General features: G+C 40.4%; 1 protein-coding gene across 1 annotated transcript in view; it reads right to left on the bottom strand.

Moving 5' to 3' along the window:
- The window catches only part of TXNRD2 (thioredoxin reductase 2), a 39,163-nt gene that overhangs the window by 9,561 nt on the left and 3,382 nt on the right, over positions 1-26,220 (bottom strand). The window contains exons 4-12 of the mRNA XM_019539034.1: positions 24,672-24,816; positions 24,259-24,333; positions 23,134-23,212; positions 21,960-22,022; positions 21,251-21,321; positions 16,267-16,286; positions 15,765-15,856; positions 12,994-13,168; positions 2,413-2,549 (exon numbers count right to left, since the gene is read on the bottom strand). Coding sequence (XP_019394579.1) covers positions 2,413-2,549; positions 12,994-13,168; positions 15,765-15,856; positions 16,267-16,286; positions 21,251-21,321; positions 21,960-22,022; positions 23,134-23,212; positions 24,259-24,333; positions 24,672-24,816 — 857 coding nt within the window. The remainder of the gene's footprint in view (positions 1-2,412; positions 2,550-12,993; positions 13,169-15,764; positions 15,857-16,266; positions 16,287-21,250; positions 21,322-21,959; positions 22,023-23,133; positions 23,213-24,258; positions 24,334-24,671; positions 24,817-26,220) is intronic.

Raw genomic sequence — 26,220 nt, 5'->3', positions numbered from 1 at the left:
GTCAAATTCCATTGTCAGTACCATGCAGGAAGTCAGACTAAATGGAGATTTCTTATGGGTTTCAATTCTATGAATATATTACCCCATTATGTCTCATGTTATTGGGAGCCACCAAGACTCAACAATCTTCCCCGGAGGCAGCTGTGACAGTGCACGGAGCGGCCAGGGGAAGGGGTCGGTCCCCAGGCGCTGCAGAGGAGTCCTGCAAACAATGGAGGTGGGGGTGTGGAAGCAGGAGCCCTGTCAGTATTTGTGGATTTTGCCATTCGTAGGGATCTCTGGAACGTATTCCCTGCAAATAGCAAGGGTCTCCTGTACTTACACATGAACTTAACCCATCATATCTGCACAGGTCTAATTAAATAGAGTTCTGCCTCTCTGTGTACTGGATACACTTCTATCCAGGAGTCCCGATAATCCAATCTAAATCTAACAAACAGCATTAGGATAGATAAAAGCAGGAAACTGAGACAGGACACGTAGCATTTAAAGACAGTGTGAGTCAGTGTTACACATATGAAGCTTCTGAAGTCCCAATATTTTTCATTAGCAAGATGAAGGTTGGAGAAAGGGGAGAAGCATCCAGCCAGAAAGTTAAATTAAGTGAAATACAGAAAAAAGGGTAGGAGGAAAAAGGAAAGCATATGAGGCAAAGTGTCTCTTCATAGGGAACGCTGCAGGTTAGCAGTAGACCCAGCAATAGAAGCAAGCATCATCAGGGTCCCAGAGACCTTAACGCTTACTGGTGAATTTCAAGAAAATGAGAGGGAGCAGTTAGGAAGGAAGATGACCCAACCATGGCAGGAACCAGGACTGGACAAAGGCACTGGGATACAGAGAGGAAAGAAAAGATTTCTAGAAGTGTCACAGAGACAGCATGTGTGTACGTGACAATTGAAGAAAGGAAGAAATCAATTATGAATCTGTGTGGTGGAGAAGGACAGCAAGGCTGTCAACAGTGATGAATAAAGGGGAAAAGATTTAGGAGGAAAAAGTAGTAGTTCAGTTGTGACAGTTTAAAAAAGGAAGCAGAGGGTCATCCTCAAGGAGACATCAGAGATGGATAGGAAGGGACACATGGAGCCAAGATGGAGGGGAAGGGGTCAAGGGTGGACAGGTAAATTTATGAGACATAAGCCTCTCTGGCTGTTTCAGAGCCCAGTGAGGAATGCAGAGGGCTTATCCAAGGACATTACATAACCCGTCACACCTCCTGGAAGAGTTAGAAGGAACTGCCTAGTTCCCATGTGGCAGAGTCATGAGGTACGTAACTCTTGACTTACACTGTAGGCATCCTCTAGATGTCATAATCGTATTTCTACCTACCACCTTTAAAAAAAAATCTCTCTCATATATCAAAACCAATCCGGAAAAGAACCACTGCACTCAATTGTTACTAATTTCAGTGATGGTGTAACAGTGTTGGCTGTAAGAATTTTATACTTTGCAAGACTAGGACCATTATTCCAGTCAACACTGAAAGAATCTACAACTACTTGTTTTGTTCAATTTAATAACTGAATGAGCTTCAGGTCTGTTAATACCTCTTACACTCTCTTGCCATGAATTGCCAAGCAGCTAAGTTGATTTGAGCTGATCATTTGCAGAACAGCATCAATAACAGAGTCATGAGCAGAAGTGTTTGGAGCAACCAAATTTCAGGTTCAAAGATGCAAGTACTTTTGTCAGAAGCGTTTCATAGCAGGAAACTGGAAGCACTGTGTAGTTTGTCTGATTAAACACAATCAACCAACAAAACTCTAGCAACAAATATTCACAGAATTTTTCGCTATCATTCCACATCATTTTAGAGAATTACTGTCAGCTCAACTAGTTACATATATTTTAACTCAGCATTCATGGGTAACAAAGTCATTTATTTGAACAAATACAAATAAAATGAGAAAAATAATTAAAGTGTTAAAGATATTATTAGCAGCCTTTGACCTGAATTTCCTTGATAATCATCTACCATAATGTCTGGTACTGAAATACTTCATAAGATCTATCTCAAGAAAATTACTGGTTTAGGTGACTGGCATAAACACTGCAGCTTACAAAATAGAAAAGGCGTAAACACAGTTACATACACTAAAGCAGAGGTCAGCAATGTTTTTGGGCAGGGTGCCGAAAACACCATTGACCTCAACTTGTAAGACGTTGGCGTGCCTGGGGCGGATGGTAGAGGAGCCACTAGGTGCCCTATCCTTGTTGAAGCAGCACAACCCTGGCCCCTTCCCTGCCATCCGCCCTGAGGCATGCATGCCAAGCAAAATGCCTTCAAGTGCCACACTCTGGCACTCATGCCATGGGTTGCCTAAAACGTGACGCCATCAGAGATGCTAGGTTTTTTTAGTCAGGAACAAAGTTAGGCTTTCTGTTATTGTAAAATAGTTTATGTAGACATCATACCTCCGTTATGTCTCCAACTGCATAAATGTGAGGAACAGAAGTAGCTTCGCTGGCATCAACAATGATCTTTCCAGTTTCAGAATTCATTTTCACTCCAACTGTCTCCAAATTAAGAGTTTTAGCGTCAGGAACTCGACCTTAAGGAAACAAAGAAGTTTAAGTTAAAAATATCTGAAGACTTTGGCAGCTTTAAATCTACAAAACAGTCACTCTCCAGCAGAGGTTTCCAAGAACTCTGTGCAATTCAATAGCCCAACCAAAAGAAAACAAAAAATGTACTTGACAGTGGCAAAGTTTTAAATGGAAATTACTGATATGAGTCTCTTTTTGTGAAAATAAAACATTAACTTCATTACTAGTGCCTTTGCTTAAACAATTGTAAAGAAAGTTATCTATAGTACAACTTGTCAGCTGCCATCCAATTCTATAGCATGTAGAAACCAGAAGGTTGTTTATAGCGTATTATTAACTACAGTTAACAAATGTAACATCAGTGCATACTTTTGTTTATAACTGAATTGCCTCTACATTAAAGGCAGCTTAAATACTACCTTATAGAGTCAGAGTGCTGACTTAAAAGTCATATATTGTACAGATTTTTTTTATTCATTATTAACTGCAAAATATTAAAACTGATATAATTAATAAAAATCCTCATTTTTTGTGACTTGATGCTCTTTGTATACATCACATAATTCATTAAGCATGGACAACAACAACAGTCAGTAAAGTCAATCTCACTTTCAAGTTCCTAGGATTGTGATGAGAATGGGTGCATTTTAAAACAACTCTTGAATGTAGATTTTTTTTTATGTGTAGTAGTTTCCTTCGCCCCTAGGTTTTATAAAAGCTGCTTTTTACACAGTTTTTACTGTGGAATAAATTTAAGTGGATGATGTATCTTTAAATTATGCAGCCAATTAAAGAAAAAGCATAAGGACAATAACCTCAGTTGCAAAAGACCACAGGAAGCTCTCTAGGAAAAGCCTGATAACATTTTATTGGGCAGTCTGCATGGTGTCTGGCATAACAGGCCCCGATTCCCAACTGGAGTTCCAAAGTGCTACCATACTATAAATAATAAATTAACGGAAAAGCAATGAGCAGAATCACGTTATCAAGCATTAGCAAAATTTACAAGGACAAACCAGATCACACAGGAGATCAGCACAAGCAATACAAATGAGGGAAACTTCCTTATGCTATTATAGCTGCATCCATTTTTGGAGCCTCTAGAGGAAGGGAACAGGAGCATATTCCCCTTGCGTGGGACGCTGGTTTTCTGTTTGATGTTAATGTAGAGCTATAGCAAAGCAAAATAAAAAGGGAAAATTGTTTTGATTATGAAAAAAGCAAAACCTTTGATGTTAATGTAGGAAATTATTAAACAAAAGGAAAACCTGGCTTGTCACTGCAGATCTAATTATATGTAAACATATGATTCACTGCTTTATACATCTGCCATATAGCCAGGCCCCCCAAACAATGTCACATCTGAATGCCTCTGTAAAGACTTCTGTGTATTAATTTCATCTGGTGAAACCAACACTTCCTCTGGGAGTACTGACTGAAGCTTTCGGCACTTGGCTATCTGTCTGTCTTCCCTTCTGTTGTCCCCATGGGATGTTGATCTGCTGTTCCTTCTCTGCCCCCTGCTCCCCAGTCCTGATGCTATCAGGCAACAAAAATAATAAACCTCTAGGACCTTATCTTGGCTCGGATGTGAAACAACTTCCTACCGTTGTATTTCTTTGTGTATTGAGAGTAAAGCCTGGATATTCTGCAAATGGACAGCTAATGGGGTTTTCTAGTTTCCCCTTTTTCCTGCCCAGGCAGAGCCAAGAGAAAGCTTAGCACGCAATGGCAGGGCATTGGGAAAAAACCCCTACCCTGTCAATAGATTAGTTTAAAGAGCTGTGACAAAAACAACAGCTGAGTTTATCAAATCTGCAGGGTAACATTTAACCTTTCAATTCCAATCTCTGTTAACATGTGTATAGCTCGGTATTAATAGCTAAAGAATTACATAAAATACACTTTGCTGGTCAATGTGCAACTCTTATCCACCTCCAGCGTCACTGCCTAAACATTACTTATAAGAGAAGCTGAAGTTTTATTGGCTCATATTCACAAACTTGAAATATATTAATTCATCTTGCTTCAGATCAGATTTATTAGTTAATGATTTCTCCAACATGCAGTCCAAGTGGCTCAATTAATTTTAAATCCCAAATTTAGCAAATTCTGACAGTTCCCCACATTTATGCATCTGCAATATCAAGTCCGTTGCTAACATTTTTTTTTTTTTTGCAAGGCAGGGTAGCGGGGTTAAGTGTTTCTGATAAACTGCTCTTAAGTTAACTCTTTTTTTCAACTATAATTGTAGGAAAGTATCTGTTCACAGCTTCCTCCAAGGAGGAAGCAACTTCAGCCCACACGTCAAACCACCACCTGAAGCAGAGACAGAGGCTCTTTTACAAGATCACATACATGCTTTTCAAGCACTGAAGATGACCGCCACCTTGAACTTCGAAGAACAATGAGACTTAAGGCACAGGACTGACCTTAACACTTATCAGCGATTAGGGACCTATTGAAATAGCAATTTCATGAAAGCCATGATTTTGAGCAGGCGCCACGAAAAAGTACAGGCTGCATGCTTTTGGTAGGCTCCCTGGAAAAAACAAAAATAAAATGGTGGCCTCCTCTGGGGAGTCAGCAGTGCTTGTGGCCACTGTGCCCCAAGGAGATAGGCTGCCAACATGGCAAAAAGTCTGCTGCCCCTGCCCCTCATTGGCTGCAAGGACTGTCTATCATATGGCTCTGCCCTTCCACCAATTGGTGATGAGGGGTGGGGCCACATGCAGACAGCTCTTGCAGCCAATCAGCAGCAAAGGGAGGGAATACCAGGACCCCTCGGCCAGAGGTGTAGGGGGGCCAGCTGTGCTCGGCCCACGAACATGGCTGCCAGCTCTGCAGTCTGCCCGCAAAATCAGCTGGCAGCCGACTTGATTTCAGTAGACCCCACTCATCAGCACTGCACGACACTATCCCACCCACCTGGAAAAAGATACCGACCCCCGCTTGCTGGTTCTTGTGCACTACCATACCACCCACTCTGCAGTAAACATGAACAAACACCACGATCTCACTTCTAATCAGAAATAAAATAACCCAAGCGGTGAAAACCTATATCTATATACCTATAACCTCACAGGCTGTTTCTATTCCCCTGGGGCTTTCCAGAGTCCTTTGCCCCAATCTGACAAGCCTCAGCCAAGCGGTTTCTTGAAGATGATGCCAGCCCACAGGCTGGGAAATGCACGTAAGCCCCCTCAGGCCACCATCAGGTTGGTCATGTGTGGATGCGACTCTGACCTATGTGAGGTCGCCCATTGTACAGCACTTGGAGCCAGCTGTCCCCACAGCAAATTGGAGCCAAGTAGCACTGGGCTGTGACCAATTTGCTGACAGGCGCCACATGTGACATACCAAGTCAGAAGGCGTAGTAATGGGCACAACCATGTAAATACAGAACAAACACGTAGGAAAACCCACAGCCACCTGCTCCTGATAAAACAAGATTTTCCTTGAGGATAAAAGTAAAGTGAAGTTTACTTGCTCCCAGATGTCTCCCTTGCTACTCATCTATTCTGCTTTTTTACTGCATTGCCACTCACCCCCTTTACTCAGCGAGTCTGGATCCCCCGTCTTCCCCAGTCTCTGCACTTTCTTCCACTGCGCTCAGGCAGGAGACGACTTCTCTGAACCACTCTTTGAGGCCACTATGCACTCCTCCTTCAAACCCCACTGCTGCTACAATGTTTTGCTGTAGACAGCTAACTAATACTGGTTAATGAAGGTCAGCTGGGGACAACTGGCCCTCAGTGAAGGGAAAAAAAGGAAAATACTGATTACGGGGTAGGATGTTCAGATGTTTCTAAGCAGTTTAGGAGTTTGATTAAAACAGGGGTGGACAATTAATTTGGTTGAAGAGCCACTTAATGCGTTTTGGGGACCTGTCAAGGGCCACATCCGTGTCTGTCTCTTACTCTCTCGGTCTCTTCTCTCCCCCTCCCAGAACACACTGGAGCTCTAGTCTGTTGCAGTGGGAGGGCAGCGGAGTCAGCTAAAGACGCTGCTGGCAGGTTCAGGAGCCCGGATACAGAACCTGCCAGTGACATCCACAGCTGATGCCATCACCCTCCTGCCATGGTGGAAGCTTCCTCCCAGAGCCCCAACCCGGAACCTGCCAGTGTTGTCACCTATGGACCCAAGCAGGGATTGCTGCGATGTTGGGCAGTGGCGTCAGCTGTGGGCACAGCCAGCAGGTTCCAGGCCCCTGTGCGGATCCTGTCGGTGATGTTACAGATGACGCTGCCACCTGCCCGGTGTGGCAGCAGCTCCTGCCTGGGTCCACAGCTGACACCACCAGCAGGTTCCGTGTCAGGGCTCTGGGCAGGAGCTTCCACCACATCAGGAGGGCAGCGGTGTCAGCTGTGGATGCCACTGGCAGGTTCTGTATCCAGGCTCCTGAGCCTATTGGCAGCATCCACAGCTGAGGCCACCACCTGCCTGCTGTGGCAGAAGCCCTGCCTGGGTCCACAGTTGATGCCTGATGCTGCTAGGTGGAAACAGTGCCACCACCCAGTTGCCACCAGCCACCCACAGGACAGATCCAGTTAGTTGGTGGCTGTCCACCTGTGGGTCAAATCAAATCTGTTGGGCAACTGGATCCAGCCTGTGGGCCGTATTTTGCCCACCCCTGGATTAGAAGCACTTGCACTCCCAAGTCACAAAGGTGCTTCTGAAAATGTCACCCATTGGGTTCTCAGCACCTCTGGATTTAGGTACCTAAGTAACTTAGCAAAAGCCACAGTATGAAGTCAGTGCTAGAGTTGTGACTACCCCTTACTGAGCTTCCCAAATCATACTGTTTCCTAAGGTGTGGAACTCCCTCTCCTTGTGGGGAAAAGTCATATCAACTATTTAACAAAGGACCTAACACAGCAACTGCTTGTGAGTTGGGTGTCCTAGTGCCATCTGTGATGCCTTGGCCTGACTATTATAGTTGTGAAGTGACTCGGTATCTCCAAGAAACTAGAAGTCAAGGGACATATCACCTTAGTTCTGTTGGACATACAGTCCAATCACAGGATAGGTAATCTGTGATCTTTAGGGGGGAATAATGGGGGGAAAAAAAAGTATGTTGCAGTCCACATGATTGATTTACGTGCATTTTAAGCTTTTAAGGTCTATCAGAAGGCAAAGGGCTAGAAACACTTACAACATTCAATTTAGTGATACCGTGAAATTATCTTGGATCATTTCCTACTAAACAGTGTTTTTGCGCTGTCTTGTAGCTGGAGGCTTCATGCAGGGAATGTTCATCAACTTGCACCATGTCTTAGCTATTTTAGTTCCACAATGCTTTCACACACATCAGAAGTATGCTCTATCACATGTCCTAGCAAGTACTGTAAATAAGGACTGTAGTAGCTACTGTACCTAGCATGTATCAAGTGTCAGAGCCATCATATTTAAACATTAAACAAAGATCAGAAGCAAAATGCAGCATCCAAGCCCCTCTCACAACAGGCATATTAAGAACAGTTCTGTGTAAAACAGTCTGGTGCCTGTCAGTAAAATGGGCTGTCTGTGATTAACACCTGATGGAAGTGATAACTTTTAGCAGGAGAATGCTGAAATCATGTCCTACTAAGATATTTATAAATTAAAATTAACAAGGAAGAGATAAAAAGTATAGCGGGAATGCAGAACAAAAGACCCAAGCTCTTAGCAAACCACAGTGCCTTAATGATGAGAGCTTTCTGAGATTAACCAAGGCACATTATTTCCACTGAACGGTTCAAAGGTTAAGAATCTGATGGCAAGTTTTGTCCCTGAAGAGAATTCCTAATCCCATCCCCTTCCAACAGGGACCTGGCAAGGTTACAGCCACAGAAGTTTAGGGCAATGCTTCACCATATGGGACTTATCAAAGCAAAGCTCTGAAGCAAAATTTCTATGCCTTTTTTTTTTTTGGTTAATCCAAATTGATGCAATTGTAAGGTTTGGAGAAAAGTAGCACAAAAAAACCACTTAAAAGCATGGAAAAAAATAACTACCTTTCTTAACATCAAATGCCAATGATCCTTCTTCAGACATACAGGCTAGGAAAAAAACTGTTTTATGCCCACGGTCTGAAATGCAAGGCAGAGTGCTTGATAGCATATAGTATGCACCACCTGATACTTTTCAGTTTCCTGTAGAGCTTCAGGTATAACTCTTTTTTATAGCAAAGGTGATTTTATTTCAAGGGCAAAGCCCCATATGCCAGCACAGTGTAAATACAAACTCAGCAGCAAGCACAGAGGCTTGAAAAATGGTGGTTCAATGGCCCACATCTAGGAGACTTATTTTTTTTGAGAGACTAAACATGAAATCTTCCCCTGTTTTATGCTTCTCATGTTCCCATCAACAGTGTATTAGGCACCACTGCCCTACTCAATCAAACTGATGTCATATGAAGCCCATTTCATCTTATCACAAAGTCCAAATGCAAACTTTATACCGTTTAATTTTTTGTTTGCAAGAAACTTGAAAGAGGTAATTAAAACACTACGGAACAAGTTCTACCTAAGCCAAAAGGAAACAATTTATGCAAGCCTCTTGGATAAGAAAACAGGAGTTTGGATGTATGGAAAGAATCCAATTTTTCTTCTTCTTCTTTTTTTTTTTTTACAAAAGCAACACCAAACAAAACAAAAAACTTCTAGCACTTTCTCTTATGAAAACATAAACCGATTCTGGGTGATTATCATGATTTGTAGGAATAAGCCACTAGGCATCGCTTCAACAGAAGAAGTCTAGAGAGAAGATCGATGGATCTATCTATATTTTAATTATCCGCTTCCTTCCTCTATCATATGAAATAAGATAGCTAATGCAGGGTGAATTTCCAAGAAGTACCTCACTGACCCTCCCACATATCCTAGCCCTGTGCATAATGGCACATGCAAGGTGAACAGGAATTTCTGTAGGGAGCAGAGGAAGTGTGGAGGGAAAAAACAAAATAAAAGACAGCAAAATCCTGTTTTGCAGCTACAAAAATGCCAGGGGACCCTACTCATTCAAGCTGACAGGCCCCTCTAAGGCTGAGACCATGCACAGCCAGGCACTGGTCACCTTCTCTCGCGCAAATGTTGCCAGTGCTGCCAGGAACACGCTGGGATTGCATTGCTTCGGCACCCCAATGGCTTCTGCAGTAGAAATGCAAGAGCAATTGGAGACAATGCTGTTGCACTGAGTAAGGGTCTTGCAGTTACTGCTCTTCCCTCCACCAGAACCTCCCTGGCAGAGTTTGAAGGGCCAATACTGGGAAAAAATGCAGAACCCTGCTTCCTCTTCCCTTAACACTACCCAAGAAAAATCCCTAGACCTCCACCAGACAAAGGAGACCCAACCCCTCACTGAAGAGTCTTCATATACTGAAGAAATCCAAGCAATCCAAGCCCTGTGCAAGCCAGGACCTACTACCTATGTGACCAGACACCCCACAGCTAGAGGCTGGAAGGAAAATCACCCCCCATGACTGCTGCTGAAGTGCCTCACTCAAGACTCCAGGAGGTGCTGGGCAGAGGGAATCCTAGTGAGGAACACAGGTATGGGAAGTCTATAGGACTGGATTTGCACTATGGTGACGGTTACTGTGGTGGAGGAAGGATTTGCACAGAAAGTCAGCAATACAGGTGACACATTATTTTTTGAGGGAGCCATTACTTATTTTGGTATCACAACCCTGACCTGAGTAGTGAAAAAGACCCAAATACAATCTCCCCTCCATGCCTTTAAAACTGTTTAGCAGCATACAGGACACCCAGCATTTTAGAATAGGAAGCAAATACAATTATCTTCAACTAAAATTTCTAGATCTCAAACAGGAAATCCTGTCTGACAAATTGGCAAATGATATATATACTAGCAAACTGCCTGAAAAGAATGATTGTGGGGGGGGGAGGCAGAGCACCACCACCCACCACCACTGCCACCTCCCAGGAGCAGGGGAAGGGAGGGAGCTTGCCCTGCCGTCCCCTCCACCCCCCCCCATCAGCACCCCATATCGCTGCCTCCAGTGCCACTGCCCCCCCCACTGCCCTGCTCCTCAGAGGCAGCGGAGCGCCGCCACGACAGCAGGGATGGAGCGCGGGGGGCTGAGGGCGAGGCCAGCGCCATCCCCTCCATCATAGCGGCACTCCAAGAACATTACAGACAGACAGACGGACTAAGCCCTTTATTATATAAGAATTTTAGCAAAGCAGATAAACTGCACGAATAAGGTGTTAACATTCCCCGTAAGAAACAGGTATCTAGAATTTATGTAGCAAAATAGGACTCTGTTCCACCCATCATATTTTATATATTCTATGTTTTAATATTCATAAAGTCCTAGTTTTTTGCTACGAGGTGTCTGTAAAAATTAAATAACCAAATGTTTACTCTAAATTCAGGATACAACTAGTTAACTCTAGCAACTGAGTTCTAGCTAACTCTACAAGCTGACTTTTTTCAATCAGCATTGTAATTGGCACATCTGCAGACAGGAAATCCTCAACACCACTAAGTTTCCCAGTCTATTATCTGAGACACCTGGCATGGGTGTGTTGATACATAGAAAAACAATGAATCATACGGACTACACATCAATTAACCAGCTTTAACTGTTAATGTGTTTAATCCTTAAAAGGCAGATTGCAAACATAAACACCAAGGAGGGGAAAAATGACTAGTTTTCAGTTTCCAGAATATAACAGCATAGTTATTCTAAATCTCTCACATGTGACTACTGTTTAACACTTAGTCTTGCTTTGAACCCAAGATGTGAATTACATTTACACTGCAAATGACTTGCAGTAATAGTTAGCTCTAAGATTATATTCAAAGTTAAAGCAAGATTTATTATATCATCTGAATTTTTAATAGTGCTAAAAATAAGGAAATCCACCTGGAATTTCACAGGTGTGACCATACTCAAGGGAGGACTTTACTGGAAAGTTTGAGGAAATCAGATAAGGTATTTGGGAAACACATGGTTTTGAAAAATGGAATGATCTCATTTTTTGAATATTTTCCTGAAGGTTTTAGGCTTGTCACAACTGTTAAACGCCACAACCTTTTTGGTCTTGGCAAACACCAGCACCTTTGATGAGTATCACGCAACAGGAATTACTTATTTTGTGTGCAGTTTTCTAGGAATGTTTAAAAGAACCCATCAGACTCCTGGAAGGAGTGTAAAATTGTAAACTGAACAAAAAACTGACCATGACATATATGGAATAAACTTTTTTTTTGCCTTCTGTTCCAGGGATGTAAAAGGATATAAAATGTTGATTTAACCCAGGAAAAAGAACCACATGGATGTCAGCTTTGGTCTCCTCAGCAGCACAAAGTACAGTAAATCAGGGGACCCAGTTCCTATTTCCATTCTTGCCACTGATGTACTTGATGACCTTCAGCAAGTCATTTAATCTCTATTCCTCATGTTTACTCCCATAGAACACTAACCTTTATGACGCAATATCTAAGAAAAAAGAGGGTAAGGAATTAAACACAGTACTCTGGTCTGCAAAATGTCCTATGTCAGTCAGCTTTCCATTCCTGGCTTTAGCCATTTTTTATTTATATACAGCCATATATTGGCAAAGTCCTTACTAAAACAGGAGATCATACATCTCTGTTCTGATGAGCCAAAAAGCTAAATAAAGCAATGCAGCAAGTGAAGACAAACTGACGACAGGAGTGGTTGTACAGATGAGGGAAGTAACATAGAAAGAATTTTTTCCCATTCTGTGCGCTGGAAACCTTGTAGTACCTATGTTACTCAATAGTTTAGGCCCAGAAAAAAGTAATATTTATCCTAATAGAGGTAGAAAAGATGCTTCATTTAATTCTTGATTAGATTTCCAGTAGGTAGTCTCGGGGCTGAGAGACCACAAAGTGCTTCTGTACAGAAAGCAGCATCAGGCATCTTACACCCTCAAACAAGCTAAGTGATGAATGTGGAGGACAGCTAGTTGAACTCTCCACTGGGAGAATTTGCATGGACACAAGCAAAAATTTACTGCAGGGTAAAAGGGAGTAGTAGCTACCCTGCAGTAACTGCCTGCATGCACACTCTTACCCTATATTGAAATGGAAGTAAGACTGTGGTAGTTAAATCGTCTTTCATAGAAGGCTAAGATCCACAAGCACCTTTAGCTACCAGATTCCACATAATGCATTTGGGTTCTTAGAAAGAACATTTTCTCCATCACCTCCTTAGATGATGAGCACTGCAGCAGAGGTAATGTACTGGACAGAAAGTGAGAAAGCAGAGTTCACAGGTACCTAAAGCAAATGGCACTTCTCTTGAAAAATATGAGAGAAGTGAAATTTTAGGTTGTATCTGATCAAGTAAAGCATAAGAGTGAGAATTAATAGTCAGGCACTTAATCATGAAAGGTGCAGGCTGTTCATCTTCACACAACACGAAGGACAGCAACACTGCATTTTACAAACAGAAAATAAAATGATCTAATTTACCTACTGCCCATATCACTGTGTCAAAAGAATCTGTTTCTTCTTTGCCCATATCAGCATTTTTCCAGGACACTTGAAGTTTGCCACTGTCCAATTCTTCAACTTTAGTTGGGATGCATTTCTTTAAGAATCTTGTACCATGGGATTCCATGTAATCAGCTACTAAGGAGGACATTTGCTATGAAATGAAAAAAAAAATTAAATGATTTTATATTTAAGAACAAGGCATGTTTTAATCTTCAAAAATCCATAATTCTGTTATGTTAATAAAAACCCAATAGAGAGATCCAGAGTTTCAAATGGATTTTCTTTCACAAACCGATGTGGTTTTGTAAAGAAAAATCTGATCGTATGATCTAAATACATGTCCTCTTGGGATCTTTTCCTCTTTTTTGTCTGCTGTTGCAAGGGAATATATCACTTGTATATTAGCAATCAAATTGCAAAGAAAGACCAAAGTAGTGAGATATGAAGAATTCTTGGATAAAAGAAAAATCATACCATTTTAAAGGGGAGGAGAGGACATTTGCAGGCAAAATAGATGTCCCATGGTAACGGGTTCATCTATGTGCTCCTATCCAGCCGTAACTGATGCTAAACCAAAGCTAACGGATCAATTATTAAGCTAATTATCAATTATTAAATGATAATTAAGTATCACTTACCATGATGATAAATGATAATTAAGTATCACTTACCATGAAATAGGCGTACAATGACAAAACAACTACACCAGATTTGGTAGAATCCACTAAATATAGCCTTCCCTTTAAAATAACATAATTGTTTGATCCTCCATGACCTGTGGCTCCAGAGGTTACCAGCTAGGTGGGAAACGTCACAATCGTTACTGATGAGTATTTAAATACCAATACCAGTCTTAGTCTTGCACATGTTCCCAAACTCCAATGTAATTTAATAAATGGACTCTTTATTTTAACGTGGATACAATTTGTAGTTGAGAACACAAATAGGCTGAATTATACTGGTTCTAACTTTCTGATCCACAGCATGAAGGGCATGCATGTACTGGTGCGTTGCCATTTACAACCTACTGTAAATAATCAAACTGACGTGTGTCCAGAATGTTCTGAAAAGACGTGAACAGGTCTCTAGCACCCAACGTGAATCAAAGTTTCCATCAAACCCAAAATGTCTAGTGACCTACTCCATGGCCTTAGGAGAGTCACCTAACCTCTCTGTCTCAGTTTCATCATCTACAAGGGAATGATATTGATCTCAGGAATCACGCACAGAGTAAGGTGACTTTTGAAAGGTGACTTTTGAAAGCATAAAGTAAAAGGGAGCGTTCGCCTGTTTTGTTTGTAATAACTGGCTACTCATTAATTTGACATCCAGATCACCCAATACATACAACCAATATCATCAGAATTTTATTTTTTCCTGGTAATCAGTTAAGATTTGGAAACCTTGTTCTCACCCAATTAGAGCACAGCTTTTCAGTGCCACTCAACCTGTAACATGTCTGCAATAAAGGTGAATTATTAAGAGGCTTACTATAAAAGGAAATGCTGCCTCTTCAATAGACATTTTTGATAAATGTATCTGAACTAATGCCACACTGCTGTCAAGTAGTAAACTATCCCACTGACAGGCTTATTCAAAGATGTCATGGCTCTTCATTGTAATAAGGCAAGTTGCAATTTATCAAAGTATTTATTACTTAGAGAGGATATTTTCACAAAATCACCCACACAGAACTAAGTGCTAGTTCTGGGCTTATACCTAGCATTTTATTTCCAATTCAGAATAATTCCAATAAAGCAAAAGTCCATGCTCCACTGACCAAGTTCAGTGTAGCTATGTGACAATGTCTACTTTGCCTCCACTTCTCCCTGAACTTGATCCCATTTATTATTTCCATCCACATAAGGCATACTTCCATGAGGAAAGGACTGTGTCCATGAATACCCTGGTGACTAAGATCTCACAGATCTTCAGTGTACAGCTTTTCATATAAAGATAAGAAAACTCCAAAGATGCATCCTTCTCTTTACTAGCTAATACCTTGTGCCTCAAGATATGAAAGTTATTGAGATACAGCCATATTTTGAAATGATTTACTCCAGCTGCTCTGCAAAACATTATTTAAAAAACATCTGTCCATGCTTGTTACAAACCTAAATCATCTTTCACATGCCAATATTATGCACATCTACAGTATCATTATAATGGGAATGACTGCTATAAATAGCGTGGTGTACTGATTTCCATTCCAAGCTCCTTGTTTTCAAATGATTAACTTTCCAATAGCTTCACCCTTCAGGGTGAAATTTTCCAGCCTTGTTATCTGTCCAAGAAGGAACTTCTTGGAAAGTTTAAACAAATATAATTCATCCATTACAGAAGTAAAAAAAAACAAACAAACCCTTAACTTTTTATTAAAAAAAAATGCTGAAACTTTTAGTTTTAAATCAGCTTTGGAATCAAACATAGGACAGGAAAATGAAAATTTGGCAAGGAAACAGCTATCACTGATGATTCATATAGTTTAAGGTTAGAAGGGACCATCCGTTCATATAGTTTGATTTCCTATATATTACAGGCAACTCTCTTTCATCTGATTACTTATGTACTCAGCCTAATAACTTATGTTAGTCTAAAGCATATCCACCAGAAAAGTACCCAGCTATGATCTGAAGACACCGAGAGATGGGTATCCACAGCTTCCAGGGTAGTGTTCCAATGGTTAAAGATCCACTGTTGACATTTTGTGCCTTATTTCAATTTGAAATAATCTGAAAAACACCTACCTGATCAAATCCTCGGAGTGGGATACTTCTTACCATGACTGTGGTATCCAGCCCAATGCCTGTGAGAAAACCAGCACACTCAAGGGAAACATCTGGTGAAGTACCGATTAAAGGACCATAGGTTACATCATTTCTGCTAAACACAACTAAAATAAAGATATTTTCAAACCTAGCGTTAGATAATTCTTATCAGTAAGGTATCACTGGCAACATTTTTAGCTCGCTTCAGCTCTCCCTCTGCACAACCATAATGTTTGTATTACAGGGAACATTTATTTCCTCACAATGATGTTCTTAAGACCTTTATAACATATCATGACCTGATCTGTATTGTTGTGATGATACTGCTCAGTGCGCCTCTTGAGTGCTTGGGAGACTACAGCTCTAAACCACTAATGCAAGTAAACAGTGCATGAACAGTAGAATTTAGAAAACTGAGTCTTCAAAGAAAAAGACACTGTCACTTGTAGCCATAAATTATTACAGCTTTTACAAAGGATACAGCTGGCTCCAACCACCAACCTGTTAAGCAAAGGAAAGAATAAAGCAATGGATTGAGTTTGTGCATTTTTTCATGCAACTGACAAATGATTTTTTGAAGTGTCGTGTGATTACATGATTACAGGGTTGTGCAGTGCATCTGATATTTTTAGATAGGCAGAGAAAGAATGCAGCTTGCAATTTCTGATATAAAGATGATACCCTACTTGGTTTCAGGTTTCATTTGAACTTATTTTATTAATAAAAATGCATGTATAAAAGAGACAGCCAAATAGTCTGAAAGACAGAATCCATATCTCCAGCTACACACACACCTTCCTGCCCCAAACATAAGGGCCTGTCTACATTACAAAGTGCTGCCTGCGGACCTACTTCATGTTAGGGGTGTGGAAAGATCACTCTCCATAGCTGATATTGCCTTGCTGGCAAAACTCCCAGTACAGATGCAGCATGGATGGCTGAAGAAGATTTATGTAGGCAAAGCTTCTGTCTCTTGGGGGAGTTGGTATAATTCTGGGGTCAGCAAAACCTCTGCCAATACAGCTGTGTCTACACCAGTTAATTAAACATGCAGCAGTCCCACCATATAGGCTAAGGCCAAGAGTAATTCAGGGTTAAAAGGAATGACTAAAATCATGGCTAAGTTTGCAAATTTAAACCCAACTATATCAGGTAAATGTATCCTTGATTAGGTTCCAAGACATGCTTCCAGGTTGTGAGTTTCTGAGGTAGACATTGTCACAACGTATTTGTACAGCACCTAATGCCATGGATTCCTGATCCTTCTTAGGGCTGCTGGGTGCTACCATGCTACTGATAAACAGTCACAAAGTGAGACCATAAGAAAAGTAGAGGCTTTGAGGCTTTTCTAGGCAGAGACTGTTTTTTGGAGTGCTTATACAGGACCTCACTCACAAGAACCCTAATCGCGTCTGGGATTTAAAAGGATTGAGGTTGTGTCCATTTCCCCTCTCCCCGGTGAACATTCAGTGGGTGGCATCTGACACCTAAAACTGAGATTTTACAATAGCAGGCAGCTAGATTCCATTATTTTAAGGGGGAAGAAAGCCCAGCCAAGTAGTTTAGGCTGCATGGTGAACACAGACTGAAAAAAACCTGTTTGACGAGCATACTATGCCCTTTGCAGTATTTCATCATCCTTAAATTATGAAAGTGCTGTTCTAAAACAATTTGGGGAGAACAAACAGCTCTGAATTAAACCCCTCTGCTACCAGGCCAGTAGCAAAATTATATGAATTCAAGCACACCTAAACTATTTAAGAGAGATCAAGCAATTTAAATCTTCTCAAATACTACTAATACTACTGCTATTAGCCACCTGCCAAATATCAGGCAAATATTATACAATAAAAGACAAGTCCAGGACAGAGAAAACCAAGATGTGTGGGTGGCCCAGCAAAAATACCTCTTGAGTTCTTCAGAAGAGGTAAGGTGATGCTAGAATGGATAATTCTAATGACAATGTTAATCCCTACAGGTACTAATAATGTAATTCCATTTCAAAAAGTGGCTTCTCTCAGAATAATACAGGGGGGCGCCACGTGGAAAACAACCATTCAGCTCCATCATGAGAGCTGGGTGACAGGAATGTGCCTGGAGTTATTATCTGAAGCTACACTGATAAATCTTGTGAAGACAGTTAGAGCTTGCAACTGTCCAGTTAACATAAAGTATTACTTAGCTTTTATAATAGGTGGGCTCAGGGGATCAGACCAAGACTTGGCTAACTTAAAAAAAATGGTAGATACTTAGGGCAGGGACTCGAAGAGCATTACACTTCCTTTGGTCACCCATGTGGCACAGTATTGGGCATTTCCATACCCCATTATCAACTATGAATAATCCTAGCAACAAGTTGTTTAAACTGTCTGTAAGAATATGACTGACGTTCTGATCTCCTTTGAAAACTTGCATTAGTTACACAATCTGGAATTTAAAATTCAGGCCATTATTCAAGAACAAAGGCTAAAACTGTAGAACAAGCAGAAATAAATGAAGTTTGGCTTGGGGGGGGGGGGTGGAAATGTTTAAAATGTCCTTAACACTTGCATTCAGACTGTAGACAGGATATAAATCCTTATATAAAATATTAGTATTGCTGAGCTTAAAAATTTAACTAAAATGATCTAGAGGTAGTTTGATTACTGGAGACAGGATTTTAATTTTTAAGGACAGTTAATCAATTTAGAAAACCGACAAAATATAACAATGAGAAGTTAATCTCATGAATTCTTAATCTTATGCCAACAGGATCACAGTCCCACAAATTTTATAGAATCATTTGGCTTTTTCATTGCTGTCATTTTGAGTTATACAGAACTATGCTTGGATAATCATGCCTTCATTCAGTCCATTGGCTATTTAACTATATCCTTTTTTAGAGCTCAGGATTAAAATTTGATCCTCTGTTATGCGCATGCGCGCGCACACACACAGGCAATTCAATCGATATGACACTTGTACAAATTTAGAAATAACTATTTAAACAACACTATTGTTTCTTTAATTAACTAATGGTGAAAATTCATAGGATAGGGTTGGAAGGGACCTCAGGAGGTCATCTAGTCAACTTCTTGCTCAAGACAGAATAGACAAATGTCCAAATAAAGTATTTGTCTAATTTTCACATATAAGCTTCTAATAATGGAAACTTCTAAATAGTTAACATCATGATCTGAAATCTAGAAAATATGTTTGTTGTCCTTCTCTGGACTCTTTCAAACTTTTCTATGTATTTGTAGAAGTAAGGCACTCCAAACTACACTCAGTACTCCAGCTGGGACCTCACCAGAGCTGAATGAAATGGAAAAATCACTTGCTGTGACTCGCATGTGACACTGCAGGATTTATTTTTATTTTTTTTGTAACAAGGGCACACTTTTCACACATTCAGGGTCCTGGCAGACATTTTTTGTAGTGCTACTGAGTTGATGCTAAACCCACAAGAGAGTACATACCTGGTATCACCTCCCACTAATTAAAGCATACCATCCCCAAGGTAAATTTTCCCCACACTTGGACACTGATCTCTGAATAGAAAATGCTTCCCTCCTCTGACAGCAAGCCAACATTGCCTTCGGTTATTGGCAAATGCTGAACACCACAATGTCTGTAAAGAAACATCTGCAAAGTATTCACAGGGAGCAGAATAAGGATTTATACAAATGTAGGTAAATGCTTCCTCCCCTCCTACATTAGTTGAAGAGTAAACCTTGAGTCAATGCCCAGATATAACATGAGCGGTTAATCTGACTTACTACCCTTCTTTCACGCCAAAAGGTTTCTAGGCGCTTTCAGGATCAACAAAACAAGATTAGAAACCAGGACACACCTTTGACACCTATCAAATCTCACTCGGAAGGAAACACCTCCGTTCTGAAATATACTGCAAGGCAGTATTGCCAGTTCTCACTCTGGAAGTGAAGGATTTTAGTGTGTTTAAATAACAAGGGACTTTTAATGACACCTGGGTTAGGAATAGGGTTTTTGTTCTTGTTTTAAGCCTCCCTTATTGAAACAATTGCTGACCATTAGTTCTGTGATTCTCATGAGATAGACACCTTTAGCAAAAATATCAGACTAAGCAGAGCCCAGATCAGTACAACAACAAAAGGTGTTAAACTGAACCTCAGCAATATTTACAAGGGAAACAAACCCAACAGAAACAAACCCTCCTGAATGTGAACAGCTCCCTCCTTCATCAGCTGCAACACAGGCTGATAAAGTACAGAAATGCTACTGTAGCCCCTCAAGGCTTATTTTGACTAAAGCTTAGGAATGCAACATATAAACACTAGACTCCCACATTTTACTGTTACGACTTGCATTAGCAGCGACTGGACAAAAGCCACATTTTCATAGAAACATCTTTTAGCTTTTTAAAAAAAAAAACACAACAAAAAAACCAATTTCCTCACATAAATCATGCTCTCAAAATTCAAGAGGTGACTGATATATTGCAAACAACTACAGATTTAGTTTCCTTTCAAAATGTACTAAGGAGACCTGTTTATCTATTTGATGTTTAAATGAGCACACATTTTCTATGTTCAAAGAAGCCACAACTTCGATTGGCAGCTCTATTTTGTTTCAAAATACCAATTTTAGATTGGCTACAAGTACCTTTTTCTAGCACTAACTGGTTTGCCTGTCCTGGGAGAAATTTGAAGTAAAATCACTGGTAAGTGGCTAGAGTGCTGGTGATCAATCGCACTTTATATTTCTGTTCATTGTATTGTGACACTTCCTTAGAGCTGCGGCTACTCCACAGGATGCCACAGTGTTTGGTGTTATACAAACTGAACACTAAATACAGTTCCTCCCCCAAAGGGCTTACATTTGAATAGAGCAAAATCCTTTTGCACTACTTACTTCACTCAAACATTGCTATGAGATGTCCACCATGAGCAACAAATTGCTATATTATAAAACTTTACTTATTTCAGCAAATTATTATTTCTTGCTTGAAACAACCAGAAAGAAGAGATGAAGAGAATGGTCCCCATAGCAACTTGAGCCATTCTCCATTTCTTGACTTGTTATCAAATAGTGGTGCCATTTAACGTAAAAAACCGCCAACCAGTTAAACCTGGACTAGTGTTTCCCCATATTCAAATCTTATTACAAATATACATACAAGAATCACAGCAGGGTACAGTGATTAAACTCAAAGCACTTGCTGCCCTCTTGTGGCTTCTATTTGTAATTGCTTTATGTTGAACGTAAAATTTCGGCATAGAAGCCCTCCCCCACTCCTTTGCCCACCCCCAAGTTATATCTGCAGTAGGCAGAGAAATAAAATAAGATTGTATTACAAAATTGGTACAGCAATGATCTTGTGTATAGCAAAAAATATATCAAAAAGGAGAAACAGAAGAGAGAAAACTAGAATGTAATAGAAGTAATTTCTTAAGGGAATGCAGCAAACAGCAGGACTCTGATAGAGGGTTAGTATGGCAGCTTACGTTTTTCCAGGAGATTTTTTCAACCAGAATATATCATCACTTGTAATCCCGTACTGCAACGCACCGGCAACCTTATGAAAAAATATAGATGTACTATATTATGAAAATTGTACAACAGCCTGAAAATGAATTTATATGTTAAAGAAAACCTGATCTTAAATGTAAAGGACTATTTTTCCACTAGTACAGTTCTGATTTTCTACGAAATAAAAGGAATGCCAGTTGGACACTTTAAAGCTTCACCACAAGGCTGCAGTGGACATTTGAAAAAAAACAAACCCTTTACTATATTTGAACAATTTGTCCAATGGCTGACAAAAATCAAATACTAACCTACCAAAAATTTTGAATAATTCACAAACATTCCAGGAAGATAAAGCACCAAGTTATCATCCCGTTTAGAAAGGACAAGACCCTAATCTTGAGCTATCCCCACAACACGAGGTACGATGAGATCTTGGGCAAAGCTTTTCAAGTTTAGTGTCTGAGTGGCATCTATGCTACTCAGTCTGAAACTAAATTCCTTTATTTTCTACTTGAGTGAGTTTTTGTTTTCCTAGAGTACTTACATGTTACATTAAAAGACAATTTTTCACTCTCCTAGCCACAGAAGTTCACCATGCCTTGCTTCACAAAATCCACCAATTGGTGTAGACTACGACACAGACAGTAAAGCTTTTGTAGATGTCACAAGAGAGATATAACTTACATCTGTAGGATATTTTGGCCTCAATCCAGTGGCAATAACAATGTTTTCTGCAGTAAGAGTCATCTACAAACAAAGATATAAAGTCTACATCAAACAATCAACAACAAAGTTCTCTTAATGAATATACTAGTTTATTCTCCTGGTTTATCATAGTTTTTAATTATGTATGAATGAGTGATTACAGAGAAAGCTAGAATTAACATCAACTCTTTGTATATATGGCTCGTGCTCTAACCAGCAATATTTAGACATCTGCAACATTTGTTAACCCAAATGCACAAAGATAATTCCCCTATACTTGCCTCAGTACCTTGCCTTTACCTTGCTAATACCCTGAAGGTTCAATATGGATGCAGTAGCTGTGTACCACTGGCACTGTACGGAATCAATATTATTAACTTAATTTAAGTCTAGGAATATAAGTACAGACAAACAAGACTTTCAAAAGCTGACTAGCAGTGTTTGGGTGCCAAAAATCAAGACATTTCAAAAGAGGCCTGGTTTTCAGAAAAGGCTCCCTGAAAGTGTCTAGAGCTAGACACAAAAAAAGCACTAGTCATTTTGGATAATCGCAATGCACTTATTTAATTTGAGATGGTCTTCTAATGGGGCAGAAGTGCCCATCAGCTTCTCTCTCTCTCAGGAACTTAAAGGCAAACTGCAAAATATTTAGAATGCTTGTTTCTTGTGCACACATCTGTATTACAAAAAGAAAGATAGATAGCTATGTTTTTTCCAGTATTGCAAATGGAAGGAACCAAACAAGAGTCCATCTAATAGCTAGAGCACAATGGTTTGAGAAGGTCTGGGTCCTCTTTCTATATCTGCCACTGACCTTGAGCCTAACAGTGTGCACTTTGGCTTAAACACTTTGGTGACGTTTTGTAGTTTGCTTCTCATCTACAAAGTAAGGATAACTCAAACGTTGGAAACTAGTGTTATGATGCTTGAGAGTCCATATAGTAAATGCTTGAGTCCTCTGAGAACACTGAATAGATTGTGCTTTAAAACTGAGAAGTGTTATTAATCTTCCTGCCCAAGAAGGTTTCTGGCTGATGGAGCAACATTTGCTAAATAAAATATACCTGTCAGTGGTTTTGTAACTCATGACAGATGTGGGCCTAGAGTTCCTTGCCTCAAACCAAGTGCTATTGTAACCAGCCAAGCAACTCACCTCTTTTCCTGCTTTGGTTAAACCACGGATTATGTGCGCATCTGCAAAACTGCCTTTGAGGTTGAAATACTTCACTTTTCTGTTACAAAAAATTACACAGCGAACAAATGTAAAAGGGAGATTACATCCAATTGGCAAATTTTTACTTTAAGAACATAACAACCAGCATAAAAAAGCCAGTAACTAGAGCAAAACGAGCAAGTAAAAGGTCTATTTTTGGCTTCATCACCGACATATTATGTGACCTTGGGCAATTCGCTTAATTTTTGCATCACAGTTCACTCGTTTACAGAGCAAGGATAATACTGAACTCAAATAGTGCTGCAAGGTTTAATGCTTGTTAAACTTCGACCTCCTCAGATGACAGGTACAATATAATGATTTCATAATTAGGCATGCTTGAGGACTTGCACAGAAAATTAATTTTGTGATTCCTATGTTGATGGTTAGGCATCTCCTGAATTACCTATTAACTTCACCTTCACTATATGGGAAATATTGCCAGGATCTAGCTAATCATGAGAAAAGCTTGAGGACTGAAAAGTTGCTGTCTGCTTCTTCTGCACTGAAAGGCACATTAACCAGGCACTCAGCTTTTCTAGTATGTCATTCTGTATTATTTACAGGCTCACCAGTGGGTGGACAAATCTGAAATTCTCTTAAAGGAACCCTAGATATAATCTATCTAATACTAATGCGAAAGCAGACAAAGGATTCTCTGGTTACTCACTCCCACAACCCCTTAAATAACAAAGTTACTGCAATATGCCTTCCAAATATTATCAGTGCTACACTGAGTTATCACCTCAGCAGAAGGATTTCCCAATATAGTCCTAATTTAAGCACTGTGGCACTTCAAAATTTATTCTGAGACGCAGCTTCTCTGCAATACAGCTTTTGTCTAGTTGCCACACTCAACCACCTTTGCAAAGGGAAAAGCAGAACACATTTTCATTTATTTAATGTTAACTTTGGTCTCAACTATCTTAGGAAGAGGAGTTTCAGTTTTTACAAAGATATTAACTTCTACTGGTGACCCCAAAGATAAATTAACAGATCCACAAAAAAAGGGTAGAAAAGCTGCCTGATTACATGAAAGAAGACTAAATTTAGAGGTTTATTTACTTGTCCTGTAGTTGCACTCTGTGTCCCCAGTTCAAAGATTTGACATAATTTTGAACAGCTTGAGCCATTGTAGACCTATTAAGAAACAACACATCAAGCATTAAGTCATTATATGATCAATTCTGAAATCACCACTCCAGGACTCATACACAGGTTACTGATGGAAGCTAAGAGTGTTCCAACATCACTTATGTAATAAAATAAAGTGCCGAATCAAAGCCACACATACAGTATATTCCCAGTTAGATTAGGAGGCCTGACTTTTCTAAAGAACAGCCTAAGATCTGCCTGCATGAAATTCAGCAATCTTGTTCTTCAGTTCATTGCAAAGTGAAGATCAAGGGGACAACACTGGTACTTTTGCTCCACACAGTGACAGAACACAAAATGGATAGGTAGAGTATTTTTTTTACCAGTCATGGTGAATGGGTTGGGATATATTCCAGCCATAGTGCCGGGCATCCTTAAGAGCACTCCCAAGAAGTGCTGCTTGATGCATAAGCTTTTTGGGAATGCAGCCAACATTGACACAAGTTCCACCAAGTCCCCATGAGGTTCCTAGAAATATACAAAAAAAACCCCAAATGTAGCAGATTTCCAAAACTAATTGCATGAGTTCAAATCCCACACACCACTTCTACTTCAACAATCTGCTGTAGACCCATTTCTAACTCTGCCCATGTTAGCCATTTTTCTTCTGAAAGAGCAAAAGTGAAAATATCTCAAGTCTTACATTTTTCTCAATGCACACAGGAGCTGGAATACAGTAATACCAATTACATACAATCACACATTCAAATGTTTGCATTTCCAGCTTTTAATTTATCATACAATGTTAAGTGCTACGTGAGCACTTAAAGCAGTGGAAACAGGGAGAGATTACTAAAGAGGAGTATACCTCCTCAGCTAGCAGATGTAGGGAGGCAGTTAGAAAGGCCAAAGCTACCATGGAGCTGAGGATGGTATCTCAAGTTAAGGATAACAAAAAATTATTTTTCAGATATATAGGGAGTAAAAGGAAGGCCCAGGGTGGAATAGGACCACTACTGAATGGGCAAAAGCAATTGGTGATAGACAGGGAGGACAAGGCTGAACTCCTCAATGAGTTCTTTGCCTCAGTGTTCCTAAACGACGGGCAAGACAAGTCTCACAATGGGATTGTAGAGGCAACAGCTGGGCGCCAGACTACCAAGCACTGACCCTGAGATGTTGCAGAGTCGCTTGGAAGGACCGGATGCATTTAAGTTGGCAGGCCTGGATAAGCTCCATCCAAGGGTACTGAAGGCACTGGCTGATATCATTGCACAGCCACTGGCAAGAATATTTGAGCACTTGTGGCGCTTGGGACAGGTCTTGGAGGACTAGAAAAGGGCCAACATGGTCCCTATTTTCAAGAAGGGGAGGAAGGAGGATCCAGGCAACTATAGGCCAGTCAGTCTCACCTCCATCCTTGGCAAAGTCTTTGAAAAGATTATTAAGGCTCATATATGTGGGAGCCCAGCAAGAAAAATTATGCTGAGGGGAAACCAGCACGGGTTCATAGCAGGTAGATCATGCCTGACAAATCTAATCTCTTTTTATGACCAGGTTACAAAACACCTTGACTCAGGAGTAGGGGAAGATATCATTTACGTAGACTTCAGGAAGGCCTTTGATACGGGATCCCACCCCATACTGGTGAACAAGTTAAGAGGCTGTGACTTGGACGATTACACAGTCTGGTGGATGGCAAACTGGCTAGAGAGTTGTCATACGCAGAGAGTGGTGGTGGATGGGTCAGTATCGACCTGGAATGATGTGGGCAGTGGGGTCCTGCAGGGCTCAGTCCCTGGGCCGATACTCTTCAATGTCTTCATCAGTGACTTGGACGAGGGAGTGAAGTATACTCTGTCCAAGTTTGCGGATGATACAAAACTGTGGGGAAAAGTGGACACACTGGAGGGCAGGGAACAACTACAGGCA

Source organism: Crocodylus porosus, unplaced genomic scaffold, assembly GCF_001723895.1.
Source record: "Crocodylus porosus isolate Cpor-Errol unplaced genomic scaffold, CroPor_comp1, whole genome shotgun sequence".
NCBI lineage: Eukaryota > Metazoa > Chordata > Crocodylia > Crocodylidae > Crocodylus > Crocodylus porosus.
Note: the sequence above shows the minus strand (reverse complement) of the source record. Positions and strands in the feature narration are given on the sequence as shown.